At 39.5% G+C, this 24,784-nt stretch overlaps 1 protein-coding gene across 1 annotated transcript in view; it reads left to right on the top strand.

The window, feature by feature from the left end:
- The window catches only part of FIG4 (FIG4 phosphoinositide 5-phosphatase), a 104,794-nt gene that overhangs the window by 2,746 nt on the left and 77,264 nt on the right, over positions 1-24,784 (top strand). The window contains exons 2-3 of the mRNA XM_081343590.1: positions 11,279-11,377; positions 13,681-13,804. Of these exons, the coding sequence (XP_081199716.1) occupies positions 11,279-11,377; positions 13,681-13,804 (223 nt within the window). The remainder of the gene's footprint in view (positions 1-11,278; positions 11,378-13,680; positions 13,805-24,784) is intronic.

Here is a 24,784-nt window from a genome sequence, read left to right on the forward strand (position 1 = left end):
ACTGGCAACCAATGCAGCTCACGGAGCAGAGGTGTAACATGGGAGTATCGGGAGACTCCCAACACAACTCTCGCGGCTGCATTCTGTACCAGTTGGAGCCTCCGGGTGGTCCTCAAGGGAAGCCCCATGTAGAGAGCATTGCAGTAGTCTAGACGAGAGGTCACGAGCGCGTGAGTGACCGTGCATAAATCATCCCGGCTTAGGAACTTCCGGTGGCGCTGCGGCGCCGAAGACAGCCGTCTCCGGGCTGTCCGCTCCGCAGCTGTGTTTATCCATCTAAAACAGCGCCGATCAGCTTTTTAGGTGGATTTGAAGCCCCCTCCTCGGGAGAAGAGGAGGGGGTGAGGCCCCAGGTAGGGGTTGAGCTCTCCGGGGCCGCCTGAGCTGAAAGTTTGGGCGGCTGAAGGATTGAGCCCCCCCGAAGCCTGGGTTAGCTCCGAGCTGCGCAGCGTCTCTGCTCCGTGATTTTTGTAGCAGAGCCAGGCGTTAGCAACCACCCCTGCCAGAAGGAAAGACTCTCGAGTATTAAGGTGCAGGCAGAGCGGTACAGGAGGTCAAGGTGAAGTGGACTTTTATCTTTACTCCCTAGCTCAATGGATTTTATAGCTTTAAAGTGAAAGTACGCAACAAGTGAAAGTGGGGAAAGATGGCGGCTAAATCTTCTAAAGTTCTTCGGAGTGCGGGAACTTCCCCGGTGCAACAGACTTCGTTGCAAGCTTTGCTTCCTCCTGCACCTCCTCTGGCATTGACGCTTAAGGACTTACAAGATGCCTTTGCAAAGCAATCGCAAGTAATGTCAGATATGATGGATGATAAGATGGCAAAGCTGGAGGAGAAATTGGAGAAATTGGAGGAGAAGATGGAAGAGAAGTTTAGTGCAATGAGGGTAGACATTTTGTCTACAATTGAAAGTGTGGCTGAATGTGTGCAACGTTTGGATGAAAAAGTGGAGGATCTTAGTCAAAAGAACTCTATATTAGAAGTAAAGGTGCTAGAGAATGAAAATATAAGGGACAAAATGGACGGAGAATTGAGCCTTGTCCAGTACCATCAGATGCAGTATGCTATTAGAATCAGGGGCTTAAAAGAGAATCCTAAAGAAGACTTAAAGCAGCTGATCTCTGAGGCTTTGGAAGCAGTACTGGGCCAGCCAGCATCTGAAATAGAGGGAAGTATGGATAAAATCTTTCGTGTAAATTCATGGATTGCAAGGCAGAGGAAGTTACCTAGAGATGTGGTGGTCTATTTTACAAAGAGAGCAACTAGAGATGAAGTTATTCAAGCTGCTTATGATACTAAATTTGTGGTTGCTGAGCAAGAAGTCCTGGTTCTAAAAGAGATTCCTCCAAAGATTTTAAGGAGAAGGAAAGATTTTGCATTCCTTGCACAGGAACTTAAGAAATGTGATATCAAGTTTAGATGGGAGATTCCAGTCGGAATGGTGGTGATGCATGAAGGTAAAAGACATCGTCTGGTTACCGTGACTCAGGCACGTGATTTTTACAGCAATGTGTTAAAAGCAACCCCTCTATCACTTCTGGAAGCTGCAAAGGGATTCGGAGAGGGAAAGCCTCAAGATGCTGAAGGTAGACAGATAGAGGAGAATGGTGCTGGAGGGGATCAAGTTACAGTTTCATCAGCTGCTGCTGGAGAGCAGAGGATGACGCGTGCCGCCTTAAGACGAGCGAGACAAGAAGAGCAAGACCAGCAGAAAGTTATGGAACTTCCAAAGCGTACTTACAGTGAAGCTGTGGGAGGGGCGCGGCCCAAGGAAACTACAGGGGCCATTGCAGACGTGCTCCAAAAGCTTCGGGACTCCAAGCATGGCGACTAAATTTCTAACTTGGAATGTTAATGGATTAAACTCACCACAGAAGAGAAAGAAAGTTTTTCAATATTTAAAACAATTTAAGACTGATGTTACCTGTTTGCAAGAAACGCATATTAGGGTTATGGACCAAAAGTACTTATCGAACTCAAGGTTGGGTACGCAATTTGTTGCTTCTGCGATCAACAAGAAAAATGGAGTGGTTGTCTACGTTAAAAGTACTCTAACAGCGGAACTAATTGAAGTAGATAAGCAAGGAAGATATGTCATGATAGATTTGCTGTTAGAAGGTAAAAAGACGCTTCTAGTTGGACTGTATGCTCCTAATCAACAACAAGCTGACTTTAACTTACTTCACACAAAGGTTACCCAATTGGATTATAAATCTTTTATTTTTATGGGAGACTGGAATGGTGTCTTAGACGTACAGATGGACAAAGCTGGTTCTTTTAAGCGTGTTCCGAGCCATGCTAGATTGCCTAAATCTTTTTTTGAAATGAAGGACGATTTGGAACTGCGAGATACTTTTTTTCTAGGATTAAGAAGGTAAAGATTTGTGCAAGAACTATTTCTGACCATAGCCCAGTTTGGTTAGAGATCAATAGGGACAATAGGGATAGGCGCTCGTGGCGCGTAAATGAGAATTTGTTTAGAAATCAGAGAAATGTGGAAGAATGTAAACAGCGGATGAAGGATTTTTTTGAAATTAATATGAATAAGGGTACCTCTATGGACATGGTTTGGGATGCTAGCAAGGCCTACATGAGAGGGGTGTTGATATATATGAATAATAAATACAGACGTACCTTGGAAGTTAGAAGGAAAGAACTGGAGAATGAAATTAGGGAAAAAGAAAAGGCCCTAATTTTGAACCCATTGGATGTGAAGATTAAGGAGGTTATTAACCTATTAAGAGGACAATTTGATAAGTTGATGGCTGATCAAGTGGCAACCAATTTACGGTTTGCTAGGCATAATACTTTTTGCAATGCTAATAAGCCAGGTAGATGGCTAGCTTACAGGTTAAGGAAAAAGCAAAGGGCTTCTAATATAGATAAAATTGAATATAAGGGAAAGGTTGTGTTTCAACAGGATCTTATTAAGGAAGCTTTTGTGGATTTTTATTCTAAATTATATGCTAAGGAGAAGATTAATGAAAAAGATATTGATGTATATTTGAAGAGTGCTAGCATCCCGGTTCTTACGCAAGCACAAAAGGAGGAGATTAATCAATTAATAACAGAAGAAGAAATTCTTATAGCAATTAAGGAACTGAAGGTGGATAAAGCGCCAGGCATGGATGGCTTGACTGCGGCTTACTACAAAAATTTACAATTGGAGCTGATAAAGCCGTTAAAGGAACTGTTCCAGACAATTCAGAGAGGGGGAAAGGTGCCTCCGTCTTGGAGAACTGCTTTTATTTCTTTGATTCCGAAGGAAGATCAAGATGCTACTCAAGTAAAAAACTATAGACCGATATCACTTTTAAATACAGATTACAAGATATTTGCCAAGGTGTTAGCTAACAGATTGATGAGGGTTCTGCAACAGGTGATTCATGGGGATCAAACTGGGTTTATAAGTGGTAGACAAATGAAAAATAATGTGAGGCATATAGTTGATGTGGTGGAGTTTTTGGAAAGGAACAACCAGATCCCTGCGGCGCTAATCTTTCTAGATGCTGAAAAAGCTTTTGATCAATTGAATTGGCAATTTTTCATGAAAGTTTTAGATAAAATGAATTTCGGGGATAAATTTTTGCAACCAATTAGGGCATTATATCAAAAACAAACTGCTACTTCCGGTGGCTCCGCGGCGACGAAGGGAGCCTTCCCGGGCTGCCCGCGGCTCAGCTGTTGTTTTTTCGCCCGAAACAGCGCCGATCAGCTGTTCGGGCGAATCCGAAGCCCCCTCCTCGGGAGAAGAGGAGGGGGCGAGCTCCCAGGTAGGGGTAGAGTTCTCCAGGGCCGCCTGAGCTTATGGCTTGGGCGGCTGAAGGATTGAACTCCCCCGTAGCCTGGGCTGCTCCCAGCTGGCCGTCGCCTCTGCTCCTGACTTCTTGGAGCAGAGCCAGCCGTCTGCGACCACCCCTGCCTGAAGGAATGACTATGATTTAAAGGAGCAGGCAGAGCGATACAAGAGGAAATGGTAAAGAGGATTACTATGTTTTACTCTCCAGCTTGATGGACTTTTTTGGATTACAAATCTGAAGTGAAAGTGCGTCATATTTGGTAAAAGATGGCGGCTAAACCACCCCCTAAAACTCTTCGGAGTGCTGGAACTTCTCCCGTGCAACAATCATTATTGCAGGCGCTGCATCCTCCTGATGTATTGACATCAAAGGACTTACAAGATGCTCTTGAAAAACATACCCAGGTAATTTTGGAATCAATTAATATTAGATTTGCACAGATGGAGGAGAAATTGGAGAAATTGGAGGAGAGAATGGAGGAGAGGATGGAACAGAAGCTCAAAGCAATGAGGGTAGACATCTTGACTTCAGTGTGTAAAGTGGCTCGGTGTGTGGAAGAATTGGAGGAAAAGCTAGAAGACTTGACTCAAAAGAATGCTATATTAGAAGCAAAAGTATTGGAGAATGAAAATAAAATGGAAAAGGAACTGTGTCTTGCTCAATATTTCCAGATGCAGTTTGCCATTAGAATTAGAGGCTTAAAGGAGAATACTAAGGAAGATCTAAAGCAGCTGGTTTCTGAGGCTTTTGAAATAGTGTTGAAACAGCCAGCATCTGAAATAAAAGGAGGCATGGACAAAGTGTTTCGTGTGAATTCATGGATTGCCAGACAGAGGAAGTTGCCTAGAGATGTGGTGGTATATTTTGCAAAAAGGGAAACTAGAGATGAAGTTATACAAGCTGCTTATGATACTAAAGTTATGATTGCTAATCAAGAAGTTTTGGTCTTAAAAGAAATTCCTCCAAAGATTCTAAGGAGAAGGAAGGATTTTACATTTCTTGTGCAAGAGCTCAAGCAGCGAGATATAAGGTTCAGATGGGAGATCCCAGTGGGGTTGATGGTGACGCACGAAGGTAAAAAGTACCGTTTGGTTACTGTGATGCAAGCGCGTGATTTCTACAATAATGTTTTAAATGCAACGCCATTAACACTTTTGGAAGCTGGAAAGGGATCTGGAGAAGGAGTGCATCAAGAGGCCGAAGATGGTCAGATAGAAGACAACGGTGTTGGAGGAGATCAAGATATAACCTCGTCGGATGAATCTATAAAACAGAGGGTGACGCGTGCTGCTGCAAAACGATCTAAGAAGAGAAAGTAGCAGGAATCGCAGAAGTCTTTGGAACTTTTACGATATAGTCAAGTAGTCAAGTAGGGGAGGGGGGAAAAGATTTGGGTGTAGACGCAATATATTTTTATATTTGGTGGTTTTGTGGAAAGGCTGAGCTTTTTTGGATTAAAGTTCAAGTTTTGTTTGCAATCTTTTTTTTTTTTCTTTTTTCTTTTTGTTGTGTTTGGAATAATTATAGATGTGGTACTGGAAGAGGAACGGTCGATTACAGAAGAGTTGACTTTAAAGTTTTTTGATTTGGGATCCTTGGTTAATTTGGAAAATTATTTGTAAGAATGTTATATCATGGAATGGATAAAATGGATGGAGTTTATTTAGGATAAGTATAGGGTTGAGAAGGGTTTTTTTTTTCTTTTTCCTTTTTTTTTGTCTTTAATATATGTTTAATACTATTAAGGTTTGTTCCATTCTATATAAGCTAGAGAGTGTCCTTTTCTTATTCTAGTTTTTTTTTATATATATATTTAATATTGTTAAGGTTTGTTTTATCCTATATAAGCTAGAGAGTGATGGATTTTAGAATTTATAGTTGTTAGTATATGGTTGCTTAGGTTTGCTTTTTTTTATATATATATACCTTGTATTCAGCTCTGGGAAGTAGGGGGGGGGAGGGGGGGAGGTAGGGGGGGGAGGAGGGAGGGGGGAGGAAGGGAGGTAGGGGGGGAGGAGGGAGGGGGAAGGGGGGTTTTTTAAAGGAAAATTGTATTTTAAAACTTTTCAATAAAAAAAAAAAAAAGAAAAAAATGAAAAAATAAAATAAAAAAAAAAGAAATAAAAAAGAAAAAAAAACAACAAACTGCCCGAATAATAGTTAACAATAGCTTGACTGAAGTATGTAATATTGAGAAGGGCACAAGACAAGGGTGTCCGTTATCACCTTTATTATTTGTTTTAACATTGGAGATATTATTGGTAAAAATACGGAATTCGGAAAGAATTAAGGGTATACAAATTAGAGATCAGGATTATAGACTGAGAGCGTTCGCAGATGATCTGGTTGTTACGGTGACCCAGCCAGAAAACTCTGTTGTGGACCTGATGGAGATAATAATGCAATATGGGAAGGTTTCTGGATTTAAAGTTAATGCACAAAAAACTAAAATTTTGGCCAAAAATATGACAGTATCGCAAAAGGCCCTTTTAGAAGGATTAACTGGATTTGAGATTGTTAAAAGGGTCAAATATTTGGGGGTGTTTTTGTCACCCTCTAATACAAAGTTATATAAAAATAACTGTGAAAAGTTATGGGGAAAAATTCAAAAAGAATTGGAGAGTTGGGAAAAATTGCAATTGTCTTTGCTGGGAAGAATTGCAGCAGTGAAAATGAATGTCCTGCCTAAATTTTTATTTTTATTTCAAATGATTCCGGTCCTTAAAAAAGATTCTAATTTGGAAGAATGGCAACGGGGTATCAACAAATTTGTTTGGGCAGGGAAAAGGCCACGAGTTAAACTTAAGATTATGCAGGATACTCGTGAAAGAGGTGGTCTTAAAATGCCTAATCTTAAATTATATTATGAAGCTGCTGCGTTATCAGGAATAAGTGATTGGATTAATTTGACACAAGAGAGATTATTAAATCTTGAGGGCCATGACTTGTTATTTGGCTGGCATGCATATTTGTTGTATGATAAGAAGGTAGATAATGTGTTTAAAGTGCATATTTTAAGACAGGCATTGTTGAGAGTTTGGAAGAAGTACAGACATAAGCTAGATTATAAGATGCCGTTGTGGGCAATTCCAAAACACGCAATAGAAAACATAAATGTTGGCTTCAAACATGATGTGACTACGTATAAGGAGATTTTAAGCTTGGAAAGAAATGTCTGGTGTTTAAAGCCGTACAACCTCTTGCGAGATGAGAAGATTGTTCAAACTTGGTTTCAATATACTCAGTTACGGGCCAGGTGGAAAGAAGATCAGAAAATTGGTTTTGCAATGACTGACGAAAATTTGATAAAGCAAATTAGAAATCAGGGTCCAGCACATATTAAACAGATATATCTTGCATTGATAGAAATTGACTCAGAAACAGAACTTGTTAAAGATTGTATGATAAAATGGGCCCAGAATATCCAAGAAGTTATTACAATGGACACGTGGGAAAAGATATGGGTGAGGAACGTAAAATTCACACAAGCCCAAAACCTAAGAGAGAACTTTTATAAAATGTTTTATAGATGGCATTTAGATCCTAAAAAGCTTGCAAGTATGTATCCGAACTATCAGCCAAAATGTTGGAGGTGTGGTGGCGAAGATGCAACATATTTTCATATATGGTGGACCTGCAAAAAGGTTAAGGCTTTTTGGATAAAAATTTGGTGGAATATGCAGAAGATCTTCAAGCAAAGGATAAAGTTTTGTCCGCAATTGTTTTTGTTGGGCATAATTACAGATGCTACTGTTGTGGACACTAAGTTGATGTTGAATTTAATTACAGCAGCAACACTTTTAATAGGTCAATATTGGAAGAAGGAGGAAGTGCCGACTATAGAAGAATGGACTCTAAAGGTTTCTGACCTGGCGGAAATGGCAAAGATCTCGGCTTACTTGAAAGATCATTCGCAAGAACGTTATATTATGGAGTGGAAAAAATGGATTGATTATATCCAGAACAAATATGGGACTAAAAAGTTTCATTTAGCATTTGAATAAGTCTTCCTTTCTTTTTTCTTTTCTTTTTCTTTTTATATGTAATATTAATATTGCTTGTAGTTATCTTATATGAGCTAGAGAGCGATAGATTTAATAGTTTATTGTTGTTAGCATATGGATGTTTATGATTGTTTTTTGTTTTTATACCTTGTACTTAGCTCTGGGAAGTCGGGGGGGAGGGGGAAATGGGGGGGAGGGACAGGGTGGGTTAGGTAGGGGTGGGGGGAGGGGGGGATTGTTAAAGATAAAATGTACTGTAAAACTTTTCAATTAAAAAAAAAATCATCCCGGCTTAGATAGGGCCACAACTGGCGCACCAGGCGAACCTGGGCGAAAGCCCCCCTAGTCACAGCCACAGTATGGATACAGTAATCCGCTTTTTCAGTATCAGGAAATTATTTAAATGTCTTGAAGTCTGCTAGCAGATTATATGTTGGATACTACCTGAGTAACAAACTCCAAATCCATTATTTGGCAAAGTTAATGTATGGTAGTTAAAAATATTTGTAGGTTTTATACTGAATATCATATTTCTGGTTTGCCCTTTGAAATAACATCCCCCGCACTTTGCAAAATTCTAACCCGGCAAAGGTTCCGCAAGTCTTTAAAATACACCTTTGCTCCCAGGTGATTTTGGTGAAGTATTTTAGGTAATATATATATATATATATATATATATATATATATATATATATATATATATATATATATATATATATATATATATATATATATATATATATATATATATATATATATATATATATATATATATATATATATATATATATATATATATATATATATATATATATATATTGCTAATTCTGTAACCAAAAACATCTGAAGAAAATACAGCAGTAATAAGCATCTATATACAATTTTGTACTTTGTTGATTTTTCGTACATTTTTTAAAGTTCCCTGTTTAGCAAAGGCTAGCCTGATAATATTGGAACCCACTTTAAAATGTTTTCTGTTATCCTTTTTAAAAAAGGTTAAGATGATCTTGCGTTACACATCTGTTCAATTAGTATAAAATGTTTTCATTTAGAAATTATTATAAGCAATGGTCAGTTGTTTGGCTTTAGCTTTATTTTCTAAATTATTGCTAAATTAGTGCTGATTGAAGGATGTAATAAATATATTTAGAAATGGATCATACTAGAAACAGCGGAAAAGGGAGCCACAGTTTATTTGGGATTATTGTATCATCTGTTGATTTGATACAAATGATTGTATTGTTAAAGTTAAAAATTATACTTAACCCAGGGATTCTCGTACTGTGGGTCATGACTGCAATAAGTAAGCGGGGGAGAGGACTAGGCAAAATTGGATGCTGTCAAAACTCATTTGTACTTTGCCTGGTAAGCCTGCAGAAAGGTTCTGCACAATAAATGGGGAGCAAAAGCCAAAGAGTTTTGAGAGAGGATTGTTAACATACTGCTAATGTGCACTTTCCATGCGGAGAGTCAAACAATTGTTTATTTAAGGAATGGCAATATTGCAATGTTGATAACCTCTAGTTTAAACTATAAAGATTCGTACCAAAGGTGCTTTTTTGAAGGTAACTGGACTTTCTTTTTTCCTTGAAGATGTTTTGCTTGTCATCCAAGAAGCAAAATTCTTCACTTCTGACTAAATGGTGGAGACTGGTTTATATACCTTGCAAAGAAAAAGCACCTTAGGGGCAACCAAGACCTGGATGACTGAGAATCATATTATCTAGTCAGTATGGCATAAAATGCTGTTTTACAATGTGGGGATTGGTCCTTCTGCATTCACAATACTGCAAGATTCTTACCAGTCAAGATAGTTAGATAATATTTAACTTCTCTTCAGACATGGGCTTTAGTATAGTATGCTCAGCTCCTGTCAAATCTTCCTGTCCTAGGATATTTTATTTATTTATTTTTAAAAAAAGTTTTAATAAATAAATGGAAATACTGTATTTCAGACATGTCAAGCTGGTGCCGGCAATGGGGTGGGCGCGGTTTCCTTGCAACGCGTCTGGCCTGCGGGCTGGCAGTTTGACACCCCTGTTGTATCTCAAGAAGTTAAATAAGTCCAAGGACAAAGAAGCAGAAGATTTTGCTTTTAAATTTGGGGAGTGTGGCTTACAGGAGTAATGTAATATAATTACTTCAGTTAGCCATTGCATTACAGATAGTCCTTAGTTTAGTGGCCATTTTAAATTACAACGGCACTGAAAAAAGTGATTTATGACAGATTTTCAAACTTAAAATTGTTGCAGCATCCCCATAGTCACATGATCAAAATCCAGGTGCTTGGCAACTGGCATGAACTTATGCACTGTCCTGGGGTAATGTGATCACCATTTGTAATCTTCCTAGCCAGTTTCTGATAAGCAGAGTAAATGGAGGAAGCAATTCCATCCAGTGGCCTTCCAAGTTTTATTTTGTTGTATCTCCTGTGATATTGAGTTATCTAAAAAAAATATTCTTCTCATTATGCCTTTTTGCTACAAGCAATAGCACTAGACTTATATACAGCTTCACAGTGCTTTACAACCCTCTCTAAGCCATTTACAGAGTCAGCATATTTCCTCCAACAATCTGGGTCCTCATTTTACCAACTTCGGAGGGATGGAAGGCTGAGTCAACCCTGAGCCGGTGAGAATCAAACTGCCAAACTGCTGCAGTACTGCATTCTAACCATGGGTTCTTCAGCGCCACCATGGCTCTTCAAGGCAACTAAGTTGCATCATAGAAATTATTTCTTTTCTTTTTTATCTTTCATTTGCCAGAAGGAAATTAATCTATTGCATAGACAGGGATTAGGGAGAGAAGACCAAATGACTCACCCCTTGGAAGATAGGTGAATGTTGTAGTAATTTTAAGCAGCTACATTGGGATATTATCCCCAAATTGGGATATTTAATAGTTACATGCTTTGAGGCTTTACAGGTTTTTTTCCTGAAAGCTAATGGTCCACTCCTAAATATTTTGCGGATAAGATCCATGAAATTCAATGGGATTCATTTTTGAAGCAAGTTAATATATGCTTCATTAGTATGATGAAAACACTTTGTTAAGACAATCATTCCTGATTCTTTAGTGTTCCTTGTATAAACACAATTTACTTTCTTCCAATATTTTTGTCAAATCATACGTCTAGTTACAATTGGTAGGATGTCATTTTTTACCTCAAAATTTTTAGAATTATTAGAATCACAAGTGGTGTTAACTGATTGCTATTAATGTAAGAAGGTTGAAGTCAGTAATTAAAATAGAATGTGGTAGGACAGTTTATTAAAAACGTAAAATGTATATTTTTTAAAAATCAGGATGATAAATTATATTTGAAGAGTATTGTTAATAGAAGAATTGATTGAACTACTGTAAATGGGATGAACTTCATTCTTGTAAATGAAAGATCATGTCAATATAATCGCATGACTTGCAGTAATTTAACTATTGTTTTACTGTTAATTCTTTTCTTTTTTATATCCCTAGCGATATTTTCTTGTTGGAAGCAACCATGCAGAAACCAAATATCGTGTTTTAAAAATCGATCGTACAGAACCCAAGGATTTAGTTGTTATTGATGACAGGGTAAGTACTTCAACATTTGAGATGTTACTATTCAAAAGAAAATATAAGAATTCAATATGATATTGCATTGGATTTAAGCTGCATTTAAGTGCTCTACCTTTTTCCTCTTTATTACTTATTTTCATAACATTAATTTATCTTGTTTTACATGGGTTCCTAATAAATGAATTAAGCAACAGTAAATAAATTGTGTGGAGAGAAAGCTTGGTTGTAAGGAGGAACAATTTCTGAATAAAAAGAATTATGGCATTGCCTTCCCTGATAGTTTTCATTCCTTTGAAAGAGTTCCTTCAGGTGAAGAAAGGTCATCTTTGGGTAAAGCTCAATTGGAAACCATGTCTTAGGTTCAATTTTTTTGCTCTAAAAGGGAAATTAATGAATTTCATCTCCCGTGCAATAGTAATAAGCCAGGAGGGATTCTTATTTTTCCTAGATTGTGTTTCTGAGTTAATTTTACCTGAGTCATATTATTCAAAATAAATTGCCAGTTTTTCTTAATAATCTCCCACAAAAAATATTACAAAGATGTTTGGAGGGGGGTATTTGGAACTTTGGGAGAAAATATAAAACATTTTGAATTTTAGGCAGCATTTTTCTTTTACCTTAGTGTAAAGATAAAATTCTGGATTTCCTTTCCAATATTTACAGGACATATGTGCTAAAAAGGAATGCTTCTTCCTTTTGCTAATTTTCACCCCTCCCCCCTTTATTCCATCTATTTGTATGTGGGAATATATATATATATATATATATATATATATATATATATATATATATATATATATATATATATATATATATATATATATATATATATATATATATATATATATATATATATATATATATATATATATATATATATATATATATATATATATATATATATATATATATATATATATATATATATATATATATATATATATATATATATATATATATATATATATATATATATATATATATATATATATATATATATATATATATATATATATATATATATATATATATATATATATATATATATATCTTTGGTCATTCGGGTTTTTCCCCACATAGAAGTGGAGAGGTATCAGGGCAACGTTTCGATGAAATCTCATCCGTCATCCTCAGGCTGGTGACTTCAGCTTCGTTCTTCTGGGAGAAGTGTGTGGTAGTGGCTGTTTCTTCTTCTTTTTAAACACACACACACACACACACACACACACACGTTTTGAGTGTTTTGAGCACCCTGTCGACCCAAATATGGGCGAAATCAGAAGGGTGTGGCTGACTGATGAGAACAAATAAGTTTGAAATAGCTATATCAGTCTCCCTTTAATTCTTTGTTAGCAATCCCAAAAAAAATATTCCCTGCCGCTTGCACTAACTAGCCTACTTCTCAGGATGTTGTATGGCATCACTGCATCCCATTATCTCTCCTCTGGCAAATCACCCTTAAAATGTCCCTTGCATTTTTATTTCTTTAACAATGCTTATCAGTCTCCCTTGGGGTCAGAGGGATTCTTTGAAAAAAAAAAGATAATGATATAAATTAGTACATTTGATTTGAGTATAGTAGCATCCCAATAAAAATACTACTTTAAAAAATAATAAATATGTAAAAATGATGTGAGGCAAGAATCATTGAATATCTACAACACTGATGGAAACTTGACTCACAGTTGACTCAGCCTTCCATCATTCCGAGGTCGGTAGAATGAGAGTCCAGATTGTTGGAGGGCTGACTCTAAAGCACTTAGGGCAATAAAAGCACTGTGAAGCGGTATATAAGTCTAAGTGCTATTTGTAGTTATCAACCTGTCTACATATAATACAGGTAGTCCTCAACTTACAACCACAATTGAGCCCAAAATTTCTGTTAAGGGAGAGATTTGTTAAGTGAGTTTTGCCCCATTTTTCGACCTTTTCTTGCCACAGTTGTTAAGTGAATCACTGCAGTTGATAAATTAGTAGCCCAGTTGTTAAGTGAATCTGGCTTCCCTATTGACTTTACTTGTGAGGGGGTCACAAAAGGTGATCACATGACATGTCACACTTTTCAGTGCCATTGTAACTTTGAATGGTCACTAAATGAACTGTTGTAATTTGAGGACTACCTATACTAGAAAGATTCTTAGTATTGTTATGCCTTTATTGGCAAATCATGTCAAACCAAGGTAACTGCTGTCCCTGAGCACATGCAAAATAGGTTCTTCTGCCCTAGGAAGGTGACTGAAACAGCTGTGTAGACGTTAGCAGTGAAGTTTTTAATTCATTCAGAAATATTTAGATGACTATACATTTTCATTTTCAAGCATGTATATACCCAGCAAGAGGTGAGAGAGCTACTAGGCCGTTTAGATCTGGGCAATCGGACAAAAATTGGACAAAAGGGCTCATCTGGATTATTGCGTGCTGTCTCTGCTTTTGGGATAGTAGGTAAGTTACTTTATTTTTTATTAGCTTGTTTTGATAACAGCCAAGGGACTGCAATTATGATTTTGAACATAAGCACAAAATACGTATGAAGCAAAATTCAAACAAAAGCTCTGCAAATCAGGATAGGTGAATAATTTGGAACAGTTAGGTGGATTCGAAATTTTTGTGGATCAGTGGCATCTTAGAAATCTCTCTTAATTTACCCTTGAAATACAATTCATAACATATAAAATACGTGATTTTATAAAATTTTAGTTTGCTTTTTAGCGCAACGAATTGTATGATCTATAATGTTAATGGCAAAAAATGTAGATTTTTTAAAAGAGTTTAAAGACAGAACAGCATCAAAGCAGATGCAAAATATTTTACACTCTCAGTAAAATATAGCAGACTTTATTGTACTTAAAGGCTACTGGTGATACATAATAGTGTGATGAGAAAGCAAGTGTGCAAAACAGATTTTTACTTTTCATCTTGGACCCTGGTGAATTAATTGATATTGAATTATTACTTAATACATCTATACCACAATAAAAATATATTTCACATTTTAATAAAAATACTTCCTAATATCCTTTTCATTCATGAAGAAAACATAAAGCTAAACATAAACCTTCATTTATAACAGAATCAAAAGCTAAAACGTTGACTAGAGAGTTTAAGCTGTGACATTTATTTATGAGAAACAATGAAAAAAGGATAACTATAGTCTAGTTAAAAACAAACAGAAGGATTGCTTTTTTAAAAGCCTGTGCTCAGCTCTTCAGAATTAAAAATCTCAATTCTCAAAAAAGAATGCAAACAACATTCGAAAAAATACTTTTTCCAAAGACATGATGATAAGCTCAGAACCAGTATAGACAGGGTTTTTTCCTCATAGAACGCTCATTTTGCAAAAAAAGAGGTCCCTCTATTGGCTTTAGGAGTAGCCAGTCTTAGCTCTTTTTTTATAACTTGTGCACTTCAACTCCCAAAAATCCTGAGCCAGCCACGCTGAGGGGAAAAAGAGAGGTTTCCATGCTGACCCATGCTGGCTCAGGAATTCTGGGAGTTGAAATCTTTGAGTCATAAAAGAGCCAAGCTTTCCTACCCTGCACTAGAGGAGGACATTAAAATTATTTACAAGGTTACTTCTTTAGGAACTAAACTTTTAGAATCTAAAACGGCTAATTCACAGAATCACAGAAAAATAGAGTTGGAAGGAACCTTTGAGGTCTTCTAGTCCAACCCCCTGTACAAGCAGGACCCTATACCATTCTAGACAAATGGCCATCCAATCTCTTTTTGAAAACCTCCAGTGATGGAGCACCCACAACTACTGGAAGTAATTCAAAAAAGCCAACAGGAAAGAACCTCACATTTTTCATCTGCTTCTGTCTTTTGGAAGGTAAAATTAGATATAATAAACCTTTATTGTCAAAGTACAACATGTGTACGTTGAGATTAGCTGAGCCTCCCCCCGTGCTGTCTCCCCCCAACACACAGTGACAACAAACCCTCCATCCTACCACACCATGTGAACCAACTACACCACACACCGGCCTCCCAAGTCAATTCTACATAAGTTCACAGAGATGATGTCCCATTTAAAAGCCTAACAGCCCACGGATAAAAGCTATTTTTCAGCCTGTTGGTACGGCTGGCTATATTCCTATATCTATATTCCTATATCCTATATAACAAAGTAATCTATTTCCTATGTTAACATCTCTGCAATGAAATCAATAAAGGTAACAGGAAAGAAATGAGAAACATTTTTTTCAATGTATAATTTAGCTGATGCTAGAAAAAAATAGTATCTTTTGTACATACTCTATTACAACTAAACCACTTTAAATTAAACAATTCTTAAGAATGAAATATTCTTAATTTGGACTTTACGTTTACTGTTTGGACCATTGTGTGTTTTGAAAAATAGATTATTTAGAATCTAGTTATGTTGCACTTCAGTCTTTAAATAATTAACCTAGTATATACATAACAATATATGAGGTTTTCCACGGTGAGCTTAACATCAATAACAACATTTATTAAAAAGGCTAAAATAATTTCTGGTGGTATTATCTGTACATTAAAATTTTGTTTAGTCACAATCTTTCACTTTTCACATTCTGGACAAGCAGTGGTCATATATCCTAGCAAAAGATGTTACATATGTGCATAAGTGTAGTCAGTAGCATATGCCTTTTTAAAAATATCAAACATGCAAAGAAACAAAAATAAGTCCAAAATATCTGTATTACATCCAGAAATGCCAACTTGCAACCAATATTTCTCATCCATAACTATGGCACCCTAAGGATACCTGCATACATGCAAATGCTTCTCTAGGATCAGTAATGCAGCAGGGATTGCTTTTTCCTTCCAGTAACAGATTGCTGGGAAATGCCAAACATGGCCTTGAGAATTCCAATGTTTGTTACAAATTTTTCTGGATGTGGTTGGAAAGAGGCTGTTTGGCACCAGAGACCACTGCCACGAGGAACACAGCTCTGGGTTGGGGTTTAGAGCAGCTCCGGATGGGGGCTCAGCACGGGCCGCGCCGTGGCAACTGCGGTGAGGGGAATCCCCATGGCGGCTGTGGGGAGGGGAATCCCCGTGGCATGTGGCTCCGAGCCGCAGAGGTGGGGGCGCAAAGGATGGGCGGCAACACCGTAGCAAGACACCGGCATCACTCCCAGTGACAGCACCTCTTGAGTTCCGGCACCTTTTTTTTTTTTTTAGAAAAAAAGCACTGTATAGATATTAACATTTGAAATATAAACCACAGTAGTTGATAATCAACTTATAGCTTCTTTTTCAGTCTGTCAAAACTCGTCCTGCAGCAAGCAGGGCAGAGTGCCGAACACAGGAACGAGAGACTTCCGCTGCGGTCTGGAAGCACTTTATTTTCCAAGGCAACAGCCGCAACAAGAAACAAAGCCAGCGTTGGCTGCTACCTGCAGCCAACGCTACTATATACACACCCGAAACACCCACCCATACTCCACCCAAACACGCCCACGCCCTCCCCATTCCCTATAACTTCCCCACCCCTCCCCTACAAGCCCCTCTGCCCGACGCCCAGTCAGGTAGGCCCTCTCCCGTGCTTTGCTGCCACCATGCTTCTCCCCCTCACCCCCTCCCTGCCGCGCCCAACTCCGAACCCCCCTGTCGTCGTCCACGCTCGGGGCTCCCAGCCACCTGGGCACCGGGGTGGGGAGGGACCCGTCCCCTAACGGGCCCGCCAGCTCCCGAACAACACAGTCTTGCGCACGACTGTCCAATGCCTCGGCCTGCTCCGCTGAACGCAGCTCCGGCAGCCGAAGCCGGGGAAAGGCCGGTGTCATGCTGCGGGCTCCTGAAGCGGCGGTCCCGCTCTCAGCTGGCCTGGAGCGTCCGTTGGGCTTGCCACCGGCTGGGGAGCCCCGTGCAGGCATGGCGTCGGCCGGAGGAGACAGCCGCAGCGGCGGGGTCTCCGAAGCTTTCCGTCGCGCGGCCGAAGCTCCCGAAGCCTCCCAGGCCGCCGAGACGGAGGGTGGGTCCGGGCCTCCACCGGTCACGCCGTGGGCCGGGGAGCCTTGCGCAGACGCGCCGCCGGGCGAAGACGGCAGCCGCGGCGCGTCTGGAGGCAGCTGAAGCGGCGGCGCGGCTCCCAGAGCTTTTCGGGCCGGGGAGCCCTGCGCAGACGCGCCGCCGGGCGGGGACAGCAGCCGCGGCGCGTCTGGAGGCAGCTGAAGCGGCGGCGCGGTCCCCGGAGCTTTTCGGGCCGCCATGGAGCCGGTCAAAACCCCCGCGGCCTCCGGAGCCTCTCGGACCGCTGAGGAGCCAGGTAAGTGCGGCGGGTGGCAGGCGGGGGGTGCCGGGGAGGTGGAGGGGCCCCCCCTCGAGTGTCGGGCTCCCGAGGCCCGACACAGACTAGACATACTCTTATGAAAGAGTTTATTGCTCAGTCCAATACTGTTTTTGAGAAGTTGGATAGTGAAAGGTTTTTTCATACAGTCATGGCCGAAATTGTTGGTACCCCAGAACTTTTTCCAGAAAATCAAGTATTTCTCACAGAAAAGTATTGCAGGAACACATGTTTTGCTATACACAGGTTTATTCCCTTTGTGTGTATTGGAACACAACAAAAAAAGGGAGGAAAAAAAGCAAAGTTCACTTAGTCTTTGCATTGTGTGTCTGTGTGTGCCACACTAAGCATGGACAACAGAAAGAGGAGAAGAAAGCTGTCTGAGGTCTTGAGAACCAAAATTGTGGACAAATATCAACAATCTCAAGGTTACAAGTCCATCTCCAGAGATCTAGATTTGCCTTTGACCACAGTGCACAACATTATCAAGAGGTTTGCAACCCATGGCACTGTAGCTAATCTCCCTGGTCGTGGACGGAAGAGAAAAATTGATGAAAGGTTGCAACGCAGGATAGTCCGGATGGTGGATAAGCAGCCCCATGGAAGAGCCTTGGTGGAGCAGTGGGCTAATGCCTCCTTAAGTAACACCAGCTGCCTGCAATTAGTGCAGGTTCACATCCCACCAGGCTCAAGGTTGACTCAGCCTTCCATCCTTCCGAGGTAGGTAAAATGAGGACCCAGATTGTTGGGGGCAATAAGCTGACTTTTTAAAAATGCCGCTTGGGGCCCCCCGAAAGCCCTAATAAGCAGGTATATACATAGAATGAAGACTATTGCTAAGCACATTGTGCTTTAGATTGTAAGCCGCCCTGAGTCTTCGGAGAAGGGCGGGATATAAATGGGATTAAAAAAAAGTTCCAAAGGAATGCAAGCTGTCCTGCAGGCTCAGGGAGCATCAGTGTCAGTGCGAACTATCCGTCAACATTTAAATGAAATGAAACGCTATGGCAGGAGACCCAGGAGGACCCCAGTGCTGACACAGAGACATAAAAAAGCAAGATTACAGTTTTCCAAAATGTACTTGAGTAAGCCAAAATCCTTCTGGGAAAACGTCTTGTGGACAGATGAGACCAAGATAGAGCTTTTTGGTAAAGCACATCATTCTACTGTTTACCGAAAACGAAATGAGGCCTACAAAGAAAAGAACACAGTACCTACAGTGAAATATGGTGGAGGTTCAATGATGTTTTGGGGTTGTTTTGCTGCCTCTGGCACTGGGTGCCTTGAATGTGTGCAAGGCATCATGAAATCTGAGGATTACCAAAGGATTTTGGGTCGCACTGTAGAGCCCAGTGTCAGAAAGCTGGGTTTGCGTCCGAGATCTTGGGTCTTCCAGCAGGACAATGACCCCAAACATACGTCAAAAAGCACCCAGAAATGGATGGCAAGAAAGCGCTGGAGAGTTCTGAAGTGGCCAGCAATGAGTCCAGATCTGAATCCCATTGAACACCTGTGGAGAGATCTTAAAATTGCTGTTGGGAAAAGGCGCCCTTCCAATAAGAGAGACCTGGAGCAGTTTGCAAAGGAAGAGTGGTCCAAAATTCCGAGTGAGAGGTGTAAGAAGCTTATTAATGGTTATAGGAAGCAACTGATTTCAGTTATTATTTTTCAAAGGGTATGCAACCAAATATTAAGTTAAGGGTGCCAATAATTTTGTCCAGCCCATTTTTGGAGTTTTGTTTGACATTATGTCCAATTTGCTTTTTTTCCTCCCTTTTTTTGTTGTGTTCCAATACACACAAAGGGAATAAACCTGTGTATAGCAAAACATGTGTTCCTGCAATACTTTTCTGTGAGAAATACTTGATTTTCTGGAAAAAGTTCTGGGGTACCAACAATTTCGGCCATGACTGTACCTACATTTATACAATGACTAATTTCTTGGGACTGATGCATGAAGTATTTATTTGTGATAAAGTTAACAGTCTAACTTTCTTCAAGAGCTACAAAGTTCTCACTAATTGTCAAGAACACCTAAAAACATTTTTTCCATATGTTCATGCCAATGTATATCCCTGTTTACTGTCACAAGTAGCATGACCTGAAAATAGCTGCTATTCTAAATTAATGGCACTTTCTTCTATAGTCTGGAATGGAAGGGTAAAAGCCATGAGTACCACTGATTTGTGAATTCTCACAAGAACTGCTGTCGACAAGAATGCAGATTTGCTATGAAAATTTCAGTGGCGACTGGAAAAGCAGCTGTTATGCAATTACATGTTGTTGCTCAAGAATCCCATAAGATACTCAATGAAATGTTTATTGTTCAACTGGGACTGTGAAACAAAGTAATAATTGGGCATCTGACAGACCGTGATGGAAGACGACTAAACTGTATTGTGCTTGATGCATCATTATCTAGGCAGGGATAATTTGTATTGAAAGATCAGTCTGTACCCAATTCTGCATGTATATCTTGTTTTTCTCTGTGCAATTTACCATGACTTAGAGTGGGAATAGGCACAAAGATGAACCCTAATGTCTGTCATAACTGAAAGAAGCTGTGCTTGTCACAGTAGCATGGAGAGCCTTGCTTATAAAGTCACCAAGAGTCAAACACAAATGAATGGTTAAAACAATAACAATGTCTGTCAGCTTTATTGTGGGCAAATATGGGAGCTCTCCAAAGTATACAGTTACAGATTGCCCATTTTTTACTTAAAGGCTCCAATATCTCCTGTTCCTTTAAAAACCCCATTATTTTTGCATGGTTTTGTATATAACACTTAAGACTGACTCAAGATGGCTTCTAAAAATATTTAAATATGAAGACAGCATCATTACATTTTCAGCAGCAGAAAAGTATAACAATAGTAGTGCAGTTTTCTAGAAGTAAATAATGGTACTATGACACCCATACTACAAGGTTATTTTCTTCCATAATTCTTAGGAAAACAATGCCAGGTACACTTTTAAAAAGCAGGCACAGAGACACAATGTCAGAAATAATGAAGAAAGAAATGAACTACATTTTTGCCTACTCAACTGTGCGTAAAAACACATAATTTTTTTCCTAATAATTTTGCAATAACAGTATTTTCTAAATATGAAACTAAAAATATCAATTATTGATTTTATTTTTTAAATCTGCGGATCAGTTTTTGCTTTTCCAGGTGGGGTTTACTCATGCTTCATTTCGAATAATGACAACTGTGTTTCCCTGAAAATAAGACCTGGTGCCTCTTATTTTTTTGCCTCCAAAAGAGGTACCAGGTCTTATTTTTGGGGGGAGGGGTGTCTTTTGCACTCTGGCACTGACAGCCCCGCCCAGCCGGCCCGTGTCTTCTGTTGCCAAAGGAGCAGCTTCATTCTGCAGCTGAGAATGGAGCTCCAGCCTACATTTCGCAATCAAAGGCCTTTCTGGAAGGCCACTGCGGCCGAGAACCGAGCTATGGATTCAATCCATAGCTTGGTTCTCCACTGCAGTGGCCTTCCGGAAAAGCCTCTGACTGCGAAATGCAGGCCTGGGGATGCCGCAGAAGAAGTGGGCTGGCAAGGAGAGGCCTGGCTGCAAGGTAAGTGGGTGCAGGGCGCGTGGGGCAGCTCCACCTCCCCCTGCCCTAGCTTGCTTTTTAGGCATGCACCTCACCCGGCTTATATTAGGCCAACCCCCCCCCCCAAGTCAAGCTAGGGCTTATTTTCGGGGTAGGTCTTACTTTTGGAGAAACACGGAATTATTAACTACTAACACTTGGACATACATAGAAGATCTTCACTACTGCACTTCAGTTGCTAGCATACCTGTGCGTACTATAATTCTGGCAGCTCTTAATTACTGTATGAATCATGATCATTTTTATGTTTACAACATACAACCAATTTAGGTAAATTAAGGAACTGACTATTTTCAAAGATTAATATGTATTCCTCCCCTTAAACTGCTTTTATTTTTTTACTTTTTAGTTGAAAGACAAGATTTAAGAGCTAGTTACTCTATGGTTAAAGTCCTATGTGTGTGTTTTTTGCTCCCAGAACAAAATTGACAGGTTTATAAATAATATCAAAGCCTTTATACCTTGAACCACCGTGAGAATTGTAGCCAGTATAACAGAAGCACTTTCAGCTTTCTGGGGAAAAAAAGCCTGTTTCCTCCCTGAGAAGTTTAGAAAAATATGCTGATGTTGCAATGAAATCAGAACATGAATTTCCAATCAGACAATTCTCAGATTAATATTATTTTACATAACTGACTCTTTTGTCATTGTAGGAATTTATTTTATAAGACTTTTATTTTTCTTAAAGCTAGTTTTCCTAATCATTTGTTTTTTAAAACTTATTTTATAATATTAAATCTTCTATGATGATGATAAAACTGTACTGATATCCATCTTCTAGTTAACGTCTAACAATAAGCAAATATTGCTTATTACTAGGAATGAGTGTGCAATTTCAGTGAGGCCAGCATGAAGCCCAATGGCTGCTGTGCATAGAAACAACTTTACATGTGAACCACCCTAATCCAATACAGATGTCAATACTGTAAACATTGGATGTTTCCGCTCTGACAACTGATGAAAATTGCAGCCATTTTCTCTTTGCTTTTAACATGCTTTTTCTTCTATTTAGAAATCAGGTGCAGAAAGGGGGTTGGGGTGAATGCTTGAGCTCAGCTAGCCATAATAATAATGCTGCTCTGTGGGAACCCAAGGACTAACCGATAACGTTTTGGCAGGCTGAGGAGCTGGGGAGAAAGCCTGCCTTTCAGGCTAATTGGAGAATGTGATTTATGACTGCTTCTTGGGGGGGGGGGGTGGGAATTGCAATTTGTTACTTTGTGTCTGGGGGAAGGGAATCTAGTTTTGGGTTCAACTATGTAGTGCTGATACTTTGTTTCCTGAATACAATGTTCTTTGAGGAAGAATTTGTGCCTTGAAGTTCATTTGATGGGTCTCATCTATCGGAGCCATGACAACAGATTTGTTCTGTCTTGTAAAGTATTGATTACTTTGTAAGCTCACTTCCAGAGGAGCAACATTTGCCCATTCAAAATCAGAACCTCCTTCTTGAGCAGAATCCAGTGTTGTGCAAATGGAAATTCCATCTTCAAAGTGACTTATGCAATTTCACCTGCAGCTGAAAAGGCTGCCTCCAAAATTATTCAGTTCTTTTTCTGTTCAGACAGAATCACTCTGACCTCCATTGCTTTCTATGCATCCCAAATCTCTAAAGTAACTTTAGAAGGTACACTGTGAAATGGAGGAGAGAAAAAATATCACTAGATATCACTAGAGAAATGATGATGTTGGATGCCTCCCAAGGTGATTACGTTTCTTATGACAAATGCTGTTATCTTCACGTAAAAGGCCATAGGCAGTTTTTACAGCGTTCCATATGGTAGCAGAAATACCAGTACACCGCGGGAATGCATAGCTATTAAAAATATCATACTATGCAAGTATATTCAACTTATTTTGCACGTTTGTACATAATTTCTACTAAACACAGTAGTATTTCTCTTTGAGTTTGATATGAGATTCACCTGAGCAAGGCAGAACTGCTCAATTTTGAATAATCAGGTGTGCCACAGCTAGTCATTCCTACATAAAAACATTTGGTGGAACAAATATTTTGTGGAATTAATGGGACCTATTGGCATGGCCAAGACATTGGAAGAATGAACTGATACGGTAATATCAACTAGTCAGAACTTTTGTTTATTGCAGCATCTTCCTCAGATGAACTCTGGTCTCAACCTTGAGTATTTTTCCTTTGAAATTCTTCCCTTTTTCAGTTTTTTTAAAAACAGAGCTTTCAAAGTCTCTGTCTTCAAATTAGTCTTTAGATCAGTGTTTCTCACCCTTAGCCAGAATCTGAAAATGGACAGAACCTGTTTTAAACAATCTTCAGATTGGGCCAGGTCACCATCCAGCCACTGAGTAGGCCTGCATGTCGTATGATTTGCATTTTGCATAACATTTAGCAAGCTTTGATGACACTCCTCACATTTGAAATCTATTGTCCTGCAACCAGGAGAAAACAGTTTGTGGAAGTACTCCTGAAGTAGGAGTAATGATGTTGTAGAGAGATGACAGGAAAAAATCTGTTGCACCTGTTTGCTTTCTCTATATCAGACATGTCAAACACAAGGCCCGGGGGCCAGATCCGGCCCGCGAAGTGGTTTCATGCGGCCCGCAAAGCCATCCTGGAAACAGTGAGGGAACGGCCCCCACTGCCTTGGCCCTGGCCCAGAGACCCTCCTTCTGCCAGAGACCCTCAGATCTGTCCCACTCCTGCCCAGGCTCCCATAGGCACCCTTGATGCGAACGATGTAGAGTTGGCCACGCCCACCCAGTAGGCCATACGCACTCTAGCCACGCCCACCCAGTAGGCCACGCCTACCCAGGCCATACCCACCCGGCCCCCTGAGGGCAACCGCAATGCTGATGCGGCCCTCAATGAAATTGAGTTTGACACCCCTGCTCTATATGCAGCATTGTGAAGTACATTCCAGTTGAGTATATAAGAAAGGTGTTCCACTGAAAATAGTGCCACTATTGAAAAAGTTCAGTTGTCTGGTGCTTTTTTATTAGAAGCATTTGAAACAGGCTGATGGGGGGGAAAAAACCAACCTCTTTTAGAATGCACACAGTTTCACATTGAAGTACTTGGCTGCAACACTTGCGGTGAAATTGAGCATCATACCGTTTTCAATTATTACAATATACAGAATGACTGTCTAAATAGACAGGTAACTATAAATCCTTCTTTGTAGAATCACAATAAAAGGTCATTTGGCAGAATTCTTGATAACTGTGATGATTGAAGGAGTGAAAAGTTAATTTGATGTGTCATGTCAAATATTGTAGATTGAAAAATTTTCATTATGGGAAAGGCTAATAGTCTGGATTTGCTAGGAAATATACCATACATTGCAGTGCTGAACAGTTGTTTCAGATGGAGGCTAAAAACAACAACATATATCTGTCTTTGTAGTGTCAGGTATTAATGGAAGCATGTGAAATTAGATTTATCTATTTCGGAGTGGTATACTTCTGCGTTTATTTGGTGGGTGGGTATGGGTATGGATGGGTAAAATATAATTTAAAATGACAAATCAAGTGCTCTCCTCTTGTATCAACTCTTCCTAA

Source organism: Vipera berus (genome assembly GCF_964194415.1).
Source record: "Vipera berus genome assembly, chromosome: 1".
In the NCBI taxonomy this organism is placed as follows: Eukaryota; Metazoa; Chordata; class Lepidosauria; order Squamata; family Viperidae; genus Vipera; species Vipera berus.